The 18,010-nt window shown below is 40.8% G+C and overlaps 1 protein-coding gene across 4 annotated transcripts in view; it reads right to left on the bottom strand.

Moving 5' to 3' along the window:
• SLAIN2 (SLAIN motif family member 2) overlaps positions 1–18,010 on the bottom strand; it is a 33,035-nt gene that overhangs the window by 9,166 nt on the left and 5,859 nt on the right. For 2 of the 4 annotated variants that reach the window (XM_081924503.1, XM_081924504.1), the window contains exons 2-6: positions 13,839–13,987; positions 11,606–11,770; positions 9,910–10,071; positions 7,640–7,999; positions 1,942–2,079 (exon numbers count right to left, since the gene is read on the bottom strand). In XM_081924503.1, the coding sequence (XP_081780629.1) occupies positions 1,942–2,079; positions 7,640–7,999; positions 9,910–10,071; positions 11,606–11,770; positions 13,839–13,987 (974 nt within the window). The remainder of the gene's footprint in view (positions 1–1,941; positions 2,080–7,639; positions 8,000–9,909; positions 10,072–11,605; positions 11,771–13,838; positions 13,988–18,010) is intronic. The other 2 variants (XM_081924505.1, XM_081924506.1) reach the window with 1 other exon arrangement.

Raw genomic sequence — 18,010 nt, 5'->3', positions numbered from 1 at the left:
ACCACCACCCATACGTTAGGTATTGCAGCTTGTGAAAGTATAAATTAGGGAGTGAACTAAAAGCAAGAAAAGGCAGAAATCAAAGCAACCCTCCCAAGTTAAGCTCATGCAGCGCAACCAACCTGAGGAAAGAGTGAGAAGACCACTGCAAGTGTACAGTAGTATTTTGCAAAAATAAGCAAATAAAAACCAGTAAATACAGGAAAACCCCAAAGAGCAGAACCTCCATATGCAAAATTATATATACACAGGGATGCAGAAACTGCGGCCCTACAGATGTCAACTCCTATAAATACCAGCCACAAGGTCAACTAACAGGTACCCCATCCTTTATCAACACAAAAACGATACGCGACATGCTGTTTTTTAAAAAAACAGAGAAGCTTCCATTAACACTTAGAGAAGTTTCCCTTGGGATGAAAATAAAAGTTTTTTTGGGGAATTTTCATGAGGACTAGGGAGGGTGATTAAGCTCCCTCTCTCTACCAACCATAGGCCAAATACTGACTAGGCCACCTGAGTGGTTGCTACTGCAGTTAAACAAAGGTACACACAATGTTAAACCATGTATTTGTGTGTAATTTGGCTATAGGCTTCCAGGAAAGCATTTGTTAGTTTTTCAAAAGGGAAGGAGAATGCAAATTTCAGTTCCAAAATAGGGACCAGATTCATATCCTTCCTTACAAACAAGGAAATTATGATCAGGAATTGAAAAATCAGCTCTCCATTTATATAGGCACACCTTTCAGACAAGTTCCATTAAGGGAGAGGCTGATTCTTTGGCAACATGGATGTGTAAACACTTACTCCTCAACTTCTATTAATAAAAGAACCTGTTCATACAAGACCTTATTACTCTTTGATCCCATAGTTCTATTACTATATTCAGGTTGTTGCATTATGTATAGTAATTTACAATTTATCATTTGCAGAAAGGAGTGCCAACTTTGTTCAAACGGGCATTTTCCTTTGGTGAATATTTTTATATTTTCTACATAAAATTATTGTTTCAAAACAATTCAGGAGACAAGCTTATGGCTATAAAAGTGTATGCCTCTGAAAATGTTTATGTATGCAGCTGATCCAAGTAATTCCGTTATGAATACTGAAAAGTGAAAATAACAATATGAAAATGCAACTTCTTTCTTTTAAAATTTATAATCCATCTTTCAGGCTGGCAGGCACTTTCGAGTTTGATGTCATAATTTTCAGTCATTCATCTGTTGGAGGTAACAGAAATCCTGACTCTCATTTCATATCCACTTCAACTGCTTGATACTCACTGAAATTTGTACCAAGGCAGAATGGCAAAAGATGGGAATGGGGACCATTAGTACACTTTTTACTATCACTCTACGGGAATCAACAGTGTGTAGCTGCAAATTGCAACACAGCTAGGGGCAATTCAGAAGACTTTATAATTCCTTGCTTAGGAATGTTATATGATAATGAATGCAAGCTAAATATAAAAAATGCAAGTTACACTTGATTAGCAAATCATAAGAGTTAGAAGGCATCCTGAGGGTGATCTAGTTCAACTCCCAGCAATGCAGGAATTCTGAACACAGCCGTCCCTGGGTGGGCTTGAACCACCAATTTTCTGGTTAACAGCCAGACCCACTGACCCACTGCACCACAGAGACCAAGCTTATGGAATGTTCAAGATAGACCGTTGCAGAAAAGGCTTCCTATTCAGGACAGCAGACATTAAGGAAACCATCAATATTGAGAAGTAATGTGGGATGGCAATGTACACATACTTCATTGTTAAGTGCTGTACTTTGAAATGCTCGTTTGCCCATCATACATCAGATCTGAACAAGCTTGCATTATCTGCATGAAATGTCTAATCCCTTTACCATGAAACTGTAAACACGCTGCTAATTGTTTTCAGCCGACTCTCAGAAGCTGTGTTTACAGCATCACTGTAAAGATACTTACTGGCTGAGGGTTGAGGTTGAATACGAGATATTCCTCCATTTGGCACTTGAAAGTTTGAGTCACTTCTACTGTTTTTCACAGACTCAACTTGGATGTTAGATGTCCTGGACAGGTTTGGAAGACTACGCCTTAGTTTCTCTGTATTAAGGAAAGATAACAAGAACACCACAACATACCATCTGATGCAGGAGACTCAAAAATCATGGCAACCTGAAACCCGGAGGACGAGAGGGGGCAAAGTTTGCTACAAAATCTGCATAAAACAAATGGTATCTGCCCAATGTTACATTATCAAAATGACATCTACGAAATTTTAAATCTAGTAAGATATAAAATTACGAGATTTTAAAAATGTAAAAAGAGAAAGACAGAGATGGAGAAAGCAAGTACAATTTGTCTATTTTTTTCACCCAGAGCAAAACTTACTTAACCATTGCTGTCTGGTAGGAGCAACAATTTAAGGTATAGAAGTAAGAAAACTGCTGGTCTACTCCATTCTAATATCTCAACATAACCATGGTGAGCAAATGTGTACCAAGAAAGCCCAAAACACATACGGTAGTATGCATACAGACTCCCTGTAGATAGGTCAGGGTCTGCCCTTTCATCTTCTCCCCATCATTTGCTCATGACAGTTATTTCATGAGAATATGACCAATGAAAGGAGAGACAAGGAAAGAAATATGTCTAAAAAAGAATATCTTTTTGCACATAAAACACATGTCACTGTTGTTTTGGGAAAGTAAACAAACATTTTATCTATATATCTGATTTATACTCTGGTTTTTGAAGAAATATTCCACAAAGTGGCTTACAATATTTAAAAATAGAATGCATCTTGCTTTATCAGCTAAATGGGACTTCACTGGAAAATTTCAGGTTTTACAGGTCCCACCATGAAGCGATATCACTAATATTCACCTTCACGATGGCATAAAACTATTATTTAAGCACCACATTAAAATTGTGAGAGATTCTACTGTCCTCAAATGAAATCTGAGTTTAGACATGAAGAATCCAATAAATTAACATTATTTTAGTTTCAACTTAACATAGACGTTTAAGTCTTTGCTCGTGCTAATCAACTCTATGGTTGGTATCTAATCAACCTGCACTTTGATCCTTCAAGATATTTACTGTTAACATTAGGTAAGATTCACATTTGAAAGGAACAGTTTCAACAAGCATAGTTATATTCTTTTCTGACTTTTTCCTAAAAGGAAACATGCTTTCAAAACAACAGCACATGCTGGTTTATGTTAACTTTTGCTTTCTCCAAAAGGCAAATTCTTCTAATTGTTGTTGTGGTTGTTTTACATTAAAGTGAACAGTGCACAACTATATCCCTATGTCTGAAAATTCTTGGAAAGTAAATTGAAGTGCAAACTTGAATATGTAGAATAGTCTCTGGCCATGTGCTGAATTGGTCATCAGAACATTGAAAAAGTCAACCGTTACTGGCCAACTGAGTAAAATAAAGCCATGGAATTAGACGTAAGACTGGGCTGACATAACATTCAACAACTTCCTTGAATGACCTCTTAAATTTAACAGACTTGGGAATAAAGAAGTCAAGCTCCCTTGGCTGCTTTGGAGGCATGTCTGTCTCCTTACGATTTACATCATTCAAATACATTTTATTCCACAAGTTTTCATGTGTGGCACACCCATTTCCCATCTACTTTGTGGGATTTCTTTAAGACAGATAGCAAAATTTCTTGTTGGTTGTTGGTGTGTCCCTGCTTTTGAGGGCAGTATAGGAGAAACAAATGGAAAAGTTCAAAAGCAAGAAAAATAATGCAAGTAAGGGGGAAAGAAAAGATTAGCAGGACTGTTCAAAGAAGCTTGGTTCATCCTGTCCAAAAATTATACCAGAAATAGATTTCAAAAGCTGCATTTATTTGCCTAACATATATAAAAATAAATTCCACCCCTGCAGACGGACTCCCACCACATGCAGTTGTATTGCTATAGTGTTGGAAAGGACTGGACAGGATCCCTTGCCACACAAGCTATGGCAGCGCACTATCAGGGAAATGTGGGGCAGCATCGCCATGGACACTCTGACATCTCTATGGACAGACAACTGTAGCAGCAGTCAGCTTTTCCCTAGCTCCCAAGTCCACTACTGTAGAAAGCAGACGAGGGCCCTTAACTCAGCACTGAGAACATTAGGCATTTCTTGAACCAAAGTAAAAAATGTAGCAGCAACATGCATTTCATTTGTACCGAGGAAACACACTGTCTAGTCAGACTTGGGAGAAGGAAACAGACGATTGTCTGAACCAGATTTCAGAATTGTCTGATTCTTTCAACCAGCAGCATGGTGCATGGGTATATGCGCATGCAAGAAAGCATGGGATATGCTAGGAGAACGTGAAAAGAAATGAGGGAAAGCTTTTGTTTTTTCCAGCCACGCTATGACTTTTGCTATATCAGGAGTGTCAAGAGTCACAAGGTGCAACAAGCAAACATGGCACTGACCACATGCTTTGATGAACTCTGCAGAACAGAAATACAATTATCTGCCTCCCCTCCCCGTTCAACACATCACAACCTGATCTTGTGCCTCAGCACCACTGCTGCTACTCACTTTTCTAGAGTCCATCTCAGTTTTCTTTCTGGCTCCCTATTCTACCCACCCTGAACAGTCAATAGCAGGCAGCACATTTGATAATGATTGCAAAGAGCGGATTGCAAAAGGATGAAGTAGAACCCCAGCGCAGAAAGTGGAATAGAAACCTTCTCCAGAAGCTGGAGACTTTAACCAGTATTTTCTCCTAAATGGATAGCTTTTCCAGGTTCGATTTTTAAAAGCATGTGCAAGGAAAAGGTTAGCAAGGTGCCAGTGTCAAAGCACATCCCTCCCCTCTGAGAATTGTAAATTCTTTTCTACTGGACTTCTGCAATAGGACTTCTGTTACATTTTATAAAGTTGACCCATTCTGGGCTTAGAGCATCTGCAGGAGATAGTGGCAAAACCTGTTTAGACAGATACCACAGGGAGAGAACGTGTGTATTGTGAGCAATCATGTTTCTATATTTTATAACCTTCAAGCTTTGGGGAAAAGGTACCATCTGTACATAGCCACAGGATTATTTTGATTATTTAAAGAAAAAACAAATGACCGATAACTAATGGGCATGGGTAAAGGGACTGGGAGGACAAGACAAAATAACCCATCTGTCTTCACCAGGCCTCAATTTCTAAAGCTGTGCCCTGAACATAGGTCCTAAAGAACATGCAATTCAGCTACGGCAGCATTAGCAAGGATTGTGATGCAGAGGATGTACAGAACTCAAAGCTTTAAAAACAAGGAACTGAAGGGAGTGAACAGGAACATGAAAGCTTTAAAGAGCTGAGTTAATGGATCCATTTACAGGCAAACTTACTTTATAGTGAACTGGTCTTACCCCTCCCCTTCCACAAAGCAGAGTTTGCAGTGCACGATATCTGAAGGCATGCCTCAAGATATCGAAAGCAATTGAAAAGCTGAGGAACAGGAACATCCAACAACAACAGAAAAATAACACTGCCAAATATTGTTTGTGGGATCTCCTAGCACAGGCTCAGGGTAGAGCTCTCCGTAATAAGTGAGAAGCCAAGCTGAGTGATCATCAAGCAAGTGCCGGTTCTACATACCTCGTCAAACTCCATTCAAAATGGTAACATCCTTTAAAATGGAAATGCTGACGCAACAAACATCTTGGCGACCTTTTTCTTCTGTAATGAACTTATGGTTTGGGGAACATACACAGACAGCTCTATCTAACCAATATTTATTCTATTGTGTCCTTTGGAGAAAATGACTTGAGAAATGTTGTTACTAGAAAAATGTCAGGAATGTGTGTTTTTTTATGAATCTTATTATTGTATTTTGTAAAACCGACCATACTAGAATGCTCATGTTCCTCTCACAAGTTTACCTTCTACATTTCCAGATGTTAGAAACAGAGTTTTAAGAATCAAATTAAGCTGCCCTATTTAAATCCTCATGCAATGTTTCCCATACGTTAGATCAGCCAAAAGCCAAGCGTACGTTGAACTTGTTGCTTTAATTCACGGATGGGGAACCTCAGGGCCAGGAAACTCTCAGGAGCGCCAAACCCTTCACTGGCCCTGTTTTGCATCCTCCTTGAATGTTTGTGCCTTGCTAGAAGGTATCCTTGAACTCTAATAATGAATCCTGCTTGTCTGGATGGAGTCCAGAGAGGGAAGTATGTGTAAACAAGCCTATTGTATAAAGGTAAAAATAGTATTTATTACTCTACCCACTTTGGCTTCTATCCCCACCCACATAGTCATGTGGCCTAGAAGAGATTACAGCCTCTAGGCAGACAATGGTTCACCATCCCTGCTTGAAAATATATACTATTCTTTCGTATGTTCTAATACTAAACTGTAGTTTAGTATTAACTATGGTTTAATGTACTTAAAAGGGACGCGGGTGGCGCTGTGGGTTAAACCACAGAGCCTAAGACTTGCCGATCAGAAGGTTGGCAGTTCGAATACCCGTGACGGGTGAGCTTCCATTGCTTGGTCCCTGCTCCTGCCAACCTAGCAGTTCGAAAGCACGTCAAAGTAGATAAATAGGTACCACTCCGTGCACTGCTCTGGTTTGCCAGAAGCAGCTTAGTCATGGTGGCCACATGACCTGGAAGCTGTACGCCGGCTCCGTCGGCCAATAAAGTGAGATGAGCGCCACAACCCCAGAGTCGATCACAACTGGACCTAATGGTCAGGGGTCCCTTTACCTTTAATGTACTTAAGCATCTTGCTCCTCTCCTACTCCCGACTGTGCAGCGGGAGGGGAGAAAACAAGCCCGGGTCTGGATTGTCTTGATGTGAACTGGGCTTGTGATTTGTTTTGTCCACATAAACCATAAACAGTAAGCCAAGAACAAACCTTAGCTTCCTTTTGTGGTTTTGTTTACAGAAGGAAAAAAACGAGTCCAGCTTTGCATGTCACAACAAGCCAAAATGTCTTGTTTCAAGCTTGTTTCCTTCCATGCATGGCACTGTCAAAAGCAGGAGAGAAGCAAGTACTTCTGGTGCATTAAACCAAAGTTTATTTTAAAAGGTGGTTTCATGTCGAGTGTGGACCAGGCTAATGACTGAATGGCAAGGGGCAGGCCCTTTTCAGATCTGACATCAATCCTGTAGTATTCCTTCCACAGGTAAGCCCAGCTAGGTCTCATTCTGTCATCTAGTTTGAAAACAGCATTTTAGGGAAGCATTTGTATGTGTTTTTCTTTGCTAAAGCATTCCAACGCAGACTTTCTATTTATCTGTCATTCTGTTGCTTCTTTTTGTCTTTTATCACATTAACTGTGCTTATTTTGCCATTTTATGTGTAGTAAATATTTTATATTTGCATTGGTTTTGTGTCACTCTTCTTCTAGATATTCTGCCTTTCTGAGAAACTGCTCAGCACTAGAGAAATTTGAAAACTATGCAGCCACAGAATGACAATAATCTATATCTACCAAAAACTCAATTAGCTCAATTACATTCTAAGCTTATTGATTTCTAGTCGTCCTAATGAAAAGAATGGTCAAGATGCTTATTATACATGTTCTTGCATGACTCTCAGCAGATTCAGCAGAAACGCCACACCATTTAGTTGGTTTTAAATACTACCTACTGTGCAACTTCCTAGGGCGCTCAACACACAAAATTCGAGACCAGGCCCTTTACCTTCGTTTTTGACATTGCTAGTCTGTAAATCTGTGGGGTGGCCTTGAAGTGAAAGACGAGGCTGCTGCAAACGAGTAATCATAGGCTGAGGTGACACTCTGCTGTACTCCATCCCTCTGGCAGGTGATCGAGAGCGAGGAGAATTCCGTGGGGACTGCTTTGGTGAAGGCCGCGGTGAATTGCGTGGTGATGGAGAGAACCGGTTAACAGCTGGGTGCACCGCATGATGGCAGCTGTCTTCTTCATCTTCTAAGCTCTGCGCATCAAGTTCCTGGTCGCTAAATGTACCTCGCCTCATAGAACTGCACGAAGAGCCGGAACTACGCCGAGAAGCAGTAGCTGCATATTCTTGCCGGAGACCTAACAACAGTAAGGACATTGTCTGAACTCAAGTTCTATTTGCTTGTCCAATCCCATTTGATTCTAAAGTCACTCTAAGTTAGTACAGTGTTACCTCGGGTTACATACGCTTCAGGTTACATACACTTCAGGTTACACACTCCCCTAACCTAGAAATAGTGCTTCAGGTTAAGAACTTTGCTTCAGGATGAGAACAGAAATCGCGTGGAGGCGGCGCAGCGGCAGCGGGAGGCCCCATTAGCTAAAGTGGTGCTTCAGGTTAAGAATTTTGTTGTTTAGTTGTGTCCGACTCTTCGTGACCTCATGGACCAGAGCACGTCAGGTTAAGAATAGTTTCAGGTTAAGAACGGACCTCCGGAACGAATTAAGTTCTTAACCCGAGGTACCACTGTATAAACAAAGAGCTTCTCTTCCTCAAAGGAAGGCGGGCATCTAACTTGGAAATTATTTATTTTAAAATTTTATTTTCTGCTTTTCCTCATAAAATAAACCAAAAGCCGCTAACAAAAAAAATACAAACCCCCCCGCAAGAACAGTTCAAACAACAAAACAAAACAAAACAAAACTGTTCAAATAACTAACATCAGTTTTCATTATTGAAACCAAGAGTAATGTAAAACAATTCAGCATAAAACCAGGAGTAAGTAGTTTGACCCAAATTAAAAACTCAGTAAAATAAAAAGGCCTTCTTAGCTCACGATTTAAAAGAGAGGGACAACTGAAACTGGATTTTGTCCAATAATGAAATGGAAACCAGTGCAGCTGAAACAAAACTGGGGTGATGTGATAAAGCAGATTCAGAAATTAATCTGGCCACCATATTTTGCACAACCTAATATTTGCAAATTATTTGCAGAAGAAGCCCTATGTAATATGTGTCACAACAGTTCAATTTGGATGTGACCAGGGCATGCATGTCAGTGGCTGGAAGACAGGTGGATCAGTCAAGAATAATTCAGACTGCTGAAGAGAGGAGTAAGAAATTGGATCTGGCCATTGGGCCAATCCTGCATTCTTCCACCCTTGGTAGGCCATTTTAACACTGTTACTATACCACCGGTTGACCCATCTTTCCTTTGTAGCGTGACAAGCTGTGCCAGAAAGAAAAATTAAAACCAAGATGTTTCCGACAATTAGCTCTGACTTCAAGCTCTGCTTTTCTGCTGTGATTGGCTGGCTGTGGACTCCAAAGCCAGCTGATCCCAGCAAAAAAGTGTGAAGTCTGTGCATATCTGTGGAAAAGTGCTGACTTCAAGCTCTGCTTTCTGCTGGGATCAGGTGTGCTACAGAGTTCTCAGGGAATACAGCAAATCTCAGTGTGTGTTGAAATCAGCACCAATCAGCTTATTAGCAAAGGAGATTTGCTGTCAATTCAAATGCACAACCAGGAGTGCCCTTTAAGGCTCCCGGTTATGTACTGGCAAATTCAACTCCACCTGCCCCTTTGGGTATTCCACCTTTCCTGCCATGATAGATGTCTCTTTCAAAGGATCTGCCCCACCTTCAGAGATTCCTTGCTTTAAAAAATGCAGTTAGGAACCATTCTTGCATCAGTGGAAAGCCCATCACAGGTCTGACAGTGATAAATAAAAGAAAGCAGGGATCCAGATTTTGGGGATTGAAACCTATGTATGTGGCAGTCAGGGTTGGAGCTCTAGGTCTAAGTGGCCATTCACACTGGATGATGTTGTTTCCAGACACCCCAAAAAATATTTTCTTGGCCTATTTGTTTCCAAGATCCCTCACTTTCCTCTGCTCAGTCTCTGAAATAGGTAGACATTAGGACAGCTCAGATAATAACTTTATGGATTATGATACATATACATTTCATACGAAATGAAGAGCAAGAATCAGTTCTCCAAAAATCTAAGTCAAGATTGGTGACTGAAATGACCGACAAACATACTTACTTTCCTCTTGCATCCGTGCTAAAATTTGCACATCTGTTAAGTCATTTAGTTTGTAATTTGAACCAATTGAATCTTCATCCATTTCTGAAGCACTTAATTCACTATCTATAGAGGATTGTGGGCTCAACGGAGGATTTCTATCTGCTGAATTTTTGTAATGACCTATAAGAAAAGGAAAAAATAGAAAAAAATCTAAAACTGTTTTGTACTATATTACTTGTCTCAGTAATTTAATTGGTGGTGGGGATTGTGCTAGAAAAAGCAACTTAAGCTAGCTGACCCACAAATTCGCTTTTCCTTTGTTTAGGTGCAGATCAATTTACAATGAGTCAAATGGCATTAACCTTGCTTAGTGCAGATGAAGAACACTTCACTGAGCTGTCACTGAAGAAACAGAATTAAGTTGGATGAAACACTGAAATATTTTTACAGTGTCATTAATTTATGTAATCAATTCAGGCTTCAATTCAATTCAATTCACCATTCTGAAAGTGTATTCGGGTTCCATTAATTTACACTCCATTCCTTGATATTAAGTAAACCATGGGATAACCACAAAGTAAGCTGTCCTGCCAGCCTTAACTAGGTTGGGGGGGGAAGGTAACCAAACCTATTGTTCATCTTCAGTCTACCTGAGAAGTACAGCCTTTAAAGAGGTGTGAGCTGGTTGCTCCAAACTCAAGACCACATGGCTCTAACAAGCCTTTCTTATATTCCTGAACCAATAACTTAGAAACTTTCGCAACTGTAACAAAGCCAAGTTTTGCTGCCTGTGTTTCTGAAAGCTGTATGGAAAAGCACATAATCTGACCTCTGGAGAAATTGTAATTAAGCAGTTTTAAATTTACCAGACATGTGGTCTTTTTCTGTGCTACAGAAGCGGGAACTTCGGAAGGAAATTAGACATATTTTAAGAGAATGATATACAGCTTTGCCATGCTGCATATTTTGTGATTTTAAATCTCTGCCAAGGTTCTCTCACCAAAGAGTACTTGCCCCTAACTTGGATCTGGGCATCCAGTCACAAAAATGATCATTCAAGATTATGCTTCCAGGGTTTCAGAAGAATGAATTTGTAAGAATCAAATACCCCACCCATTGCCCAAATAAAAGAAATAGTGTGACCCACCTAGAACACATTTGTACTGTCTCTGGAATGTTGGGTGTGGACATGCTCAGGTTTGTAGGAAGTTCATGGCTCACCTTAGAATCATAGTACTCACATCCACATATCTCACACACAATTTGCATGAAGTGGAACAAGCCAGAGAGAACATTGAATTCAAGCATTCCCCCCTCCCTCTCCTCTCATGTGGCCAGACAGCAGCTTATGCAAAATTTACTTTCACTTTTCTTTAAAGTTGCCTTATTAGTGCACCCAAACTCAGGACCATGGTTTATCACCAACTACAGTTTAGTTTAAACAAGTGATCTTCATAGCTCATGGGTTGAGGGTGGCATGTTTTGAAACTGACCATAGCTGTTCAGAAATAGCAATGGCACGGAACACAAAAATATGACTTTAAAGGAAACTTTAAATAAATGTTGCCCAAGCTGTCTTTCTGGCCATATGGAAGGGACCGCTTGTTGTGGTCTAAGGTAGCCTTATATATTTCACAGGACTATTGCAAGAATAAAGCAAAACAGGAATTATACAGTTGTTTTACAATCTGATCATTGTTTTTGAGACCCTTACCTGAGTTGCCAGGAAGTATGAGCTGTTTTACTAAAGGAGGTTTCACTGGTGTGGAGGAAGGAGAGTTGAAGCTACTGCTGTAGGGACTGCCAGCATTTGGACTATGGGAGTTTGCATAATTGACAGTGCTGAACGGATTACTATAAAGGCTGTGTCTCTTGAGAGCTGTATAAAAGAGAGGGCGGAAAACAGTGTTCCAGTGCTAATTGTTTACTTTAAATGTCATAAGGCTGTAAGCCTTAATCTCATGTAGTATTAAGAGAACCACAAACCATTTTGAGCTCAGTGGAGGAAGATCAAAGGAAAAAGGAATAAATAAAAAGTAACAAGTACTGAGCTACTTCAGTTTGAACAGTTGTGACAGTAAGGGAGGGAAAAGAATTAAGGGTCCTGGGCCAATGAGGTTTCAACCATTTTCATAATGAAAATCAAGAAGCTTGATATTAGAAATGTACCATAATTTCGCTCTATAAGACACACTTTTCCCGTCCTAAAAAGTAAGGGGAAATGTGTGTGCGTCTTATGGAGAGAATGCAGACAGGAGGCACTGCTCAGCGCTCCCATTAAAGAGCTGCGTGGAGCGTGTGTGCAGCTCTTGGGAGCTTTTCCCCGAGGAGGGAGAAGGGCAGAAGGGCAGCACACGTTCCGCGCACCCTTTAAAGGGAGCGCGACTCTTGGGGGAGCCTTCATCCTGCTGCCCGGGAGAGGCTGCACACGGCTATCCCATAAGCCAGGACAGCAAGAGGAATTACTGTGCAATGATCCCGCTTGCTGTCCTGGGTTCTGGTTTAGCACACGGCTCTTGCGGGAGATGGGGGAAGGAACAGAGCGCGCGGCTCTGTCCCTTCCCCCACCTCCTGCAAAAGCCCCCAAGAGCTGCGCTCCCTTTAAAGAGCTGAGTGGAGCGTGTGTGCGGCTCTTGGGGGCTTTTCCCCAAGGAGGGAGAAGGGCAGCCCATGAATGACGGGCTGCCCTTCTCTCTCCTTGGGGAAAAGCCTGCAAGCGCCGCACACACGCTCCAAGCGGCTCGTTAAAGGGAGCGCTGAGCAGAGCCTGGGATGCATACAGGCTCTGCTCAGCGCTTCCTTTAAATAATATTGTTTCTCTTGGATTCCCCCTCTAAAAACTAGGTGCGTCTTATGGTCAGGTGCGTCTTATAGAGCAAAAAATGCGTGCTGCAGAGTATAGAACATCTTCAAATATTTGGAAAATCAATGCAATGTGGGATTCTGGCAAGCATCTCCCTCCTGCAACGTGGTGGCAAGGGTTTTGCTCAACACAGCCCCCAACCCCTCTTGCTTTTTTATGTACAGTGGTGCCTCGCAAGACGAAATTAATCCGTTCCGTGAGGCTCTTCGTATAGCGGTTTTTTCGTCTTGCGAAGCAAGCCCATTGACAGCTTAGCGGATTAGCGCTACAGCTGTCAAGCGGCTTCCAGCGATCAGCTGTTAAGCGGCTTATCAGCGGAACAGCTGATAAGCAGCTTAGCGGCTTAAGAAAAGGGCAAAAAAAGCAAAAAAAACCCGCGGGGGGGATGCAAGATTTTTTTCGTCTTGCGAAGCAACCCCATAGGGGAATTCGTTTTGCGAAGCGCCTCCAAAACGGAAAACCCTTTCGTCTAGCGGGTTTTTCGTCTTGCGAGGCGTTCGTCTTGCGGGGCACCACTGTACTCCAGATTCATCTTCTGCAGCATGTCAATTAAACTGGTCTATGTTTGGAAACACCAGATAAAGAAATAAACTGACATATGAAAGTACAGAAGCTCGTTTCAATCTGGGCAAACCTTCGGTTTTTAGAAGTCCATGGTAAATATGTTGGCAAATATGAAGTAACAAACCAATAGTGACAGCTTAGAGAGAGATTTTTTTCAGAGCAAATAATATATTTTTAACTATAATGTTGGTCGTTTTTGCCTGCTCCTCATAAACTGGCAAAACCACAGAGATGCTAGGTTCCTTATGCTTCAGCACCCTACAGCTCCATTTATAACAAAAACCTTAAAAAGAGATTCCATTTGTAATTTTTTTCTAAATAAACTATACCGGTTTTTGTTTTTTTTAAACTGGAAAAATTTCCAGAAATTTTACATTACTACAAGTACTTCAAGTATATATTCCCCCTGAAGTCAACTGAATTTAAAACTAACTCTCACAGGATCATAACTATTTTAAAAAATCAAGTTCTGATATTATTTTGTATATTTTATTAGTATAACGCTTATTCACAAACTCACCTGACATTGTCTGTTCAAGCCTATGGATCAATGATTTTTTAGCACATTCAATATCTGGAGTTGGATAATCCAATATCTGTCTGCACCAAACCAGTGGGCTAATACATTTATGCAATGGAGTCACTTTCTTCTTTGGCGAAGCATACAACCTAATGAAGATAGAAACACCACAATATTAAATGAAAATACATAAATTAAAATCTTGGAACTTGAATGATTTTTCTTTCTTTAAGAAGGGAACAGAGGTCAAGTACTGTGCTTTCCTCAGTACTCCTGAAAACAAGTCAACAGGTGAATAACCAACAGCAGATACACTACTGAATGACAATAGGAATCTAAGCAAGAAAATGTGTATCAGATTGTGGTAACATGGCCTCAAAAGACAATATAAAATAAGGAAAATTCCCATTCCAACACAATGTCCAGATATGGTTGGCCAATGAAGTACCTATGAATTTCTGATTGTAGGTGACTTTCAATAGATATATAACAAGGAAAAGCCTATGGCTTCTGCTTCCAAAAAGATTCAAATCGATCAAAAGAGTCTACATTTAAGGAGTACTTTCTGTATATTTCAGCATCTCTAGCTGCCTTTAAAAAAGTGGGTAGCACTGTGGTCTAAACCACTGAGTCTCTTGGGCTAGCTGACTGGAAGGTTGGTGGTTCGAATCCACGTGACAAGGTGATCTCCTGTTGCTTCTGCCAACCTAGCAGTTCAAAAGCACACCAGTGCAAGTAGATAAATAGGTACTGTAGTGGCAGGAAGGTAAATGGTGTTTCCGTGTGCTCTAGCTTCTGTCACTGTGTTCTGTGGGCCAGTAGCGGTTTAGTCCTGCTGGCCACATGACCCGGAAAGCTGTCTGTGGACAAACACCAGCTCCCTTGGCCTGAAAAGCAAGATAAGTGCCGCACTCCATAGTCACCTTTACTGCACTTAACCATCCAGGGGTCCTTTACCGTTTCTTTTTTTATATACCTTATCTCCTTAATGTCAGTTCTGTCCCACCAGTGGGGCGGGCTATTTCCTGGGAGCACCATCTTTGTTGTGATTTTGGTTTTTTAAAACCAACAACAATCAGATCTGTGTAATACAGGAAAACCATTATTTCTCCAGATCTCCCTGCTTCATTCCCTCTCCCCTTGATTTCACTGCATGGATTTCTCCCACAACCATTTTACTGTTTTGGAAAGGGAAATACTTGCCGTTTTAGAACTGAACATAAGGTAAACCGACGACATACCAAATTTGTATGGAACTAGAAATTCCCATGTGGGTGCTACTGTGCAATTCCTAGGTGGGCACAATTTTTTTTTTAAAAAAAGGTGTGCAAACTGCTCTGCTAATTCATGAACACACAGCCGTTTTTTGTCAGATTTACGTATTTGAATCAACAATCTGGAATGCAGGGATAAAGGCAGAAGGGAATACCCATTGGTATGGGTGAGAACAAGCTTCAGCTTCAAGTGTGTGTGTGTGTGAATGAGGTCAAATCTGAATGAAGAAAATGTGGATTCCAAACACAAGCAGGAATCTGTTCACATCACAGGGCTTCCCTGCCTCCTGCTTCCTGCTGCTGCCTCTAGCACACACACCCAAGTCTCTCCTGAGGGTTAGGAAATTATCAGGAATGGCATGGGAGGTGGTTTGAGATGGTACAGCAGGAATGGAGGAAATGGCTAAAATGAGTTGAGGCCGAATGTGTTAATGGAGCTCCTAATGGAGCTCCGTGTATGCCACATCACATGCAAGTCCCCACCCCCCTGCTCAGGAGAGGGATTTAAGGAGTGGAAGAGGGAGAAGGTGGCGAGAAAAGCTATACTGCACAGATAGGACTTCCACATGTGCAAGTATAGAAACAGCCCAACATGCTGTAAACCCAAATATTTACATCTGTGAAATATATGATTTTTAACTAGTCCAAAAAAACCCCCAATAAACCAAGCAATAGCTACAACACTAAGCACTGCATGCATCAAGTATTCATAACATGCTAAAAATGGAGCACAGAAACTATATTTGGGCCTCTTACAGCTTCAAACTTTTAATCTGGAACATTTATATGAAAGCAGCTTAAACAGAAAAAGCCACATAAAATCTCATTAAGTAAAAGCCGGAACTTCCCAGCAATGAATCCTCAAACATTTAACAAGTTAGGCAGAGGGTCAGACACACACATATCTGAGCTAACTTCGAAGAATATATTGGTGATTAATACCAATTATAAAAGTGACAGGATCATATTAGGAGCTAAATTACAACATTAAATAGACCTTCTCAGTATACTGAGGGCTCCAAATACTGGGACAGAAAGATAAACCATAGAATGAGGCTTTGTTTAATCTAATTACACTCTTTGCAGCATAAATGAAAAAAATCAAATGTTAAGAATGTTATGAATTTGGGGAGGGGGGTAGGCTGTATGCTTGAGCAACCTTCTAATTCAGCATGGATTCAATTCCTGGAATAGCCATGCTAACTTCCTGCTGAAGTAATGGCCCTCCAAGTATGGGCCACTAAGGTAACAAAGGAAAAGGCTCTGTGCCAGATACAAAATATGTGCCCGACCCTCCCTCAACTGGCTGGTAGTTAGAAAGAAAAAGGCCAGAGCTGAATGTTGTTATGTGAGCTAGAAGCCAGGAGGCTACAAGCTGGGCAGCTGGGAGATGCCTGATTTTTGTTGAAAACTAAGGCTGTGGCTATGAGATAAGCAAGAGCCTTTTAGGGTGTTAATACTATGAACCCTTCCATCATAGGGTCAGATTGTATAGATGTGCAAGTAAACCATTTAGCATAAAGACTCCACAGTCTCCGCTGTGCCTCATTCCAAAGGAAACATGAACCCTAGGTAAGTGCCTGGAAACCTTGAAATCTCGCACTGCTCAGAGATTTGGGTGGCATGCAATAATATGCCTGACCCCCAAAAAATCTATTTTGGCTGCTGCCTCACTACATCAGATTTAGGAAAGGCAGCAGCAAGAAGAGAGGAGGACTTCTTTGTTTTCCAGCATTCTTACCAAGCATCTCTGTTGCTTGGTGAGAAATTTGGGCAGGGTAATGAAATTAACCACTCTTAAGATGGTCCCCATGCTCACATGCACCACCAAACCACAGTTAAGGTCAGTAAGCCAACAAACTTTGGCTTATTTTCACTAACAAACCATAGTTAAAGCACTGAGCTGTGTTCAGATGTAATGGTAAGCCATGGTTTAATGTGATCTATGAACCAGGTCTAAGTGTCACAGGCTGTGGGAGACAAATAAGTGCTTAACCTTTCACTTGCCACTAACTTTCATCCTGAAATTTACTACCTAAGTTCCAGCCCCATGTTTGTAAAATAAACATTGGGCTGAAACCAACAACCGGGAAACATCTTGGGAGTAGCAAACCTCTGTGGAAAAGCAGTTAGTGGGGAAATAGATGAGCAAGCTGTCCTTGTCCACAACTTTTTCCGGCTACAAATAACCTCTGAGGGTTTCTATAGCTATTTAAAGACCAAAACAACAGAATGGGAAGTCACTCACTTCCACTAAACTGTAGTTAGTTGATAAAAATGTGATCTACTTTTTTTCTTTTTAAAGGTACATATATTACAATCTGTACCTGGGTCCTCCCAAAATTAACATTCAAGACTTTAAACTGGGTTTTAATTATCCAGTTTCTTGGCTTGCTAATATTTCTTTCGATATACTTTTTAGCATGATGATAACATAGCTTGATGGTGATACCTGACAAGCTGGTGCAAATGTCTTCTAGTTACATCATGAGTGAAAACACCCTGGAGTGAAAGAAAAGGTAAACAACATTTCCAGAGCATTTATGTCAGGTAAAACGGGAAGGAGGACTACATTAATGGCAGAAAGATGCATACTTTATAAAATGTCTTTAAAGATACAGACACTAGTGCTGCTGCAAGGTATTTTTGAATCAGCATGGCCATACAACTAAATAGCAGCTCGTAAAAATAAATAAAACTTGCAAGTCACCGAATGGCATGGACCAATTAAATTTCCAAACTATCCCTCACTGCCAATGAAGGATCAGTGTTGACATTGCCTGTCATTTGCTCTTTATGTAATAAGTTTCCACCCATTCCTTAGTAACATTATGGTGTATTAATATCTGGAATGTTACAGCCATTTTGAAACATGGATAATATGTCTGGCTTATGCGG

The sequence above is a fragment of the Podarcis melisellensis genome (assembly GCF_964234715.1).
Source record: "Podarcis melisellensis genome assembly, chromosome: 9".
NCBI classification, from domain to species: domain Eukaryota; kingdom Metazoa; phylum Chordata; class Lepidosauria; order Squamata; family Lacertidae; genus Podarcis; species Podarcis melisellensis.
The sequence above is the reverse complement of the archived record's forward strand: the minus strand, read 5'-3'. Positions and strand labels throughout refer to the sequence as shown.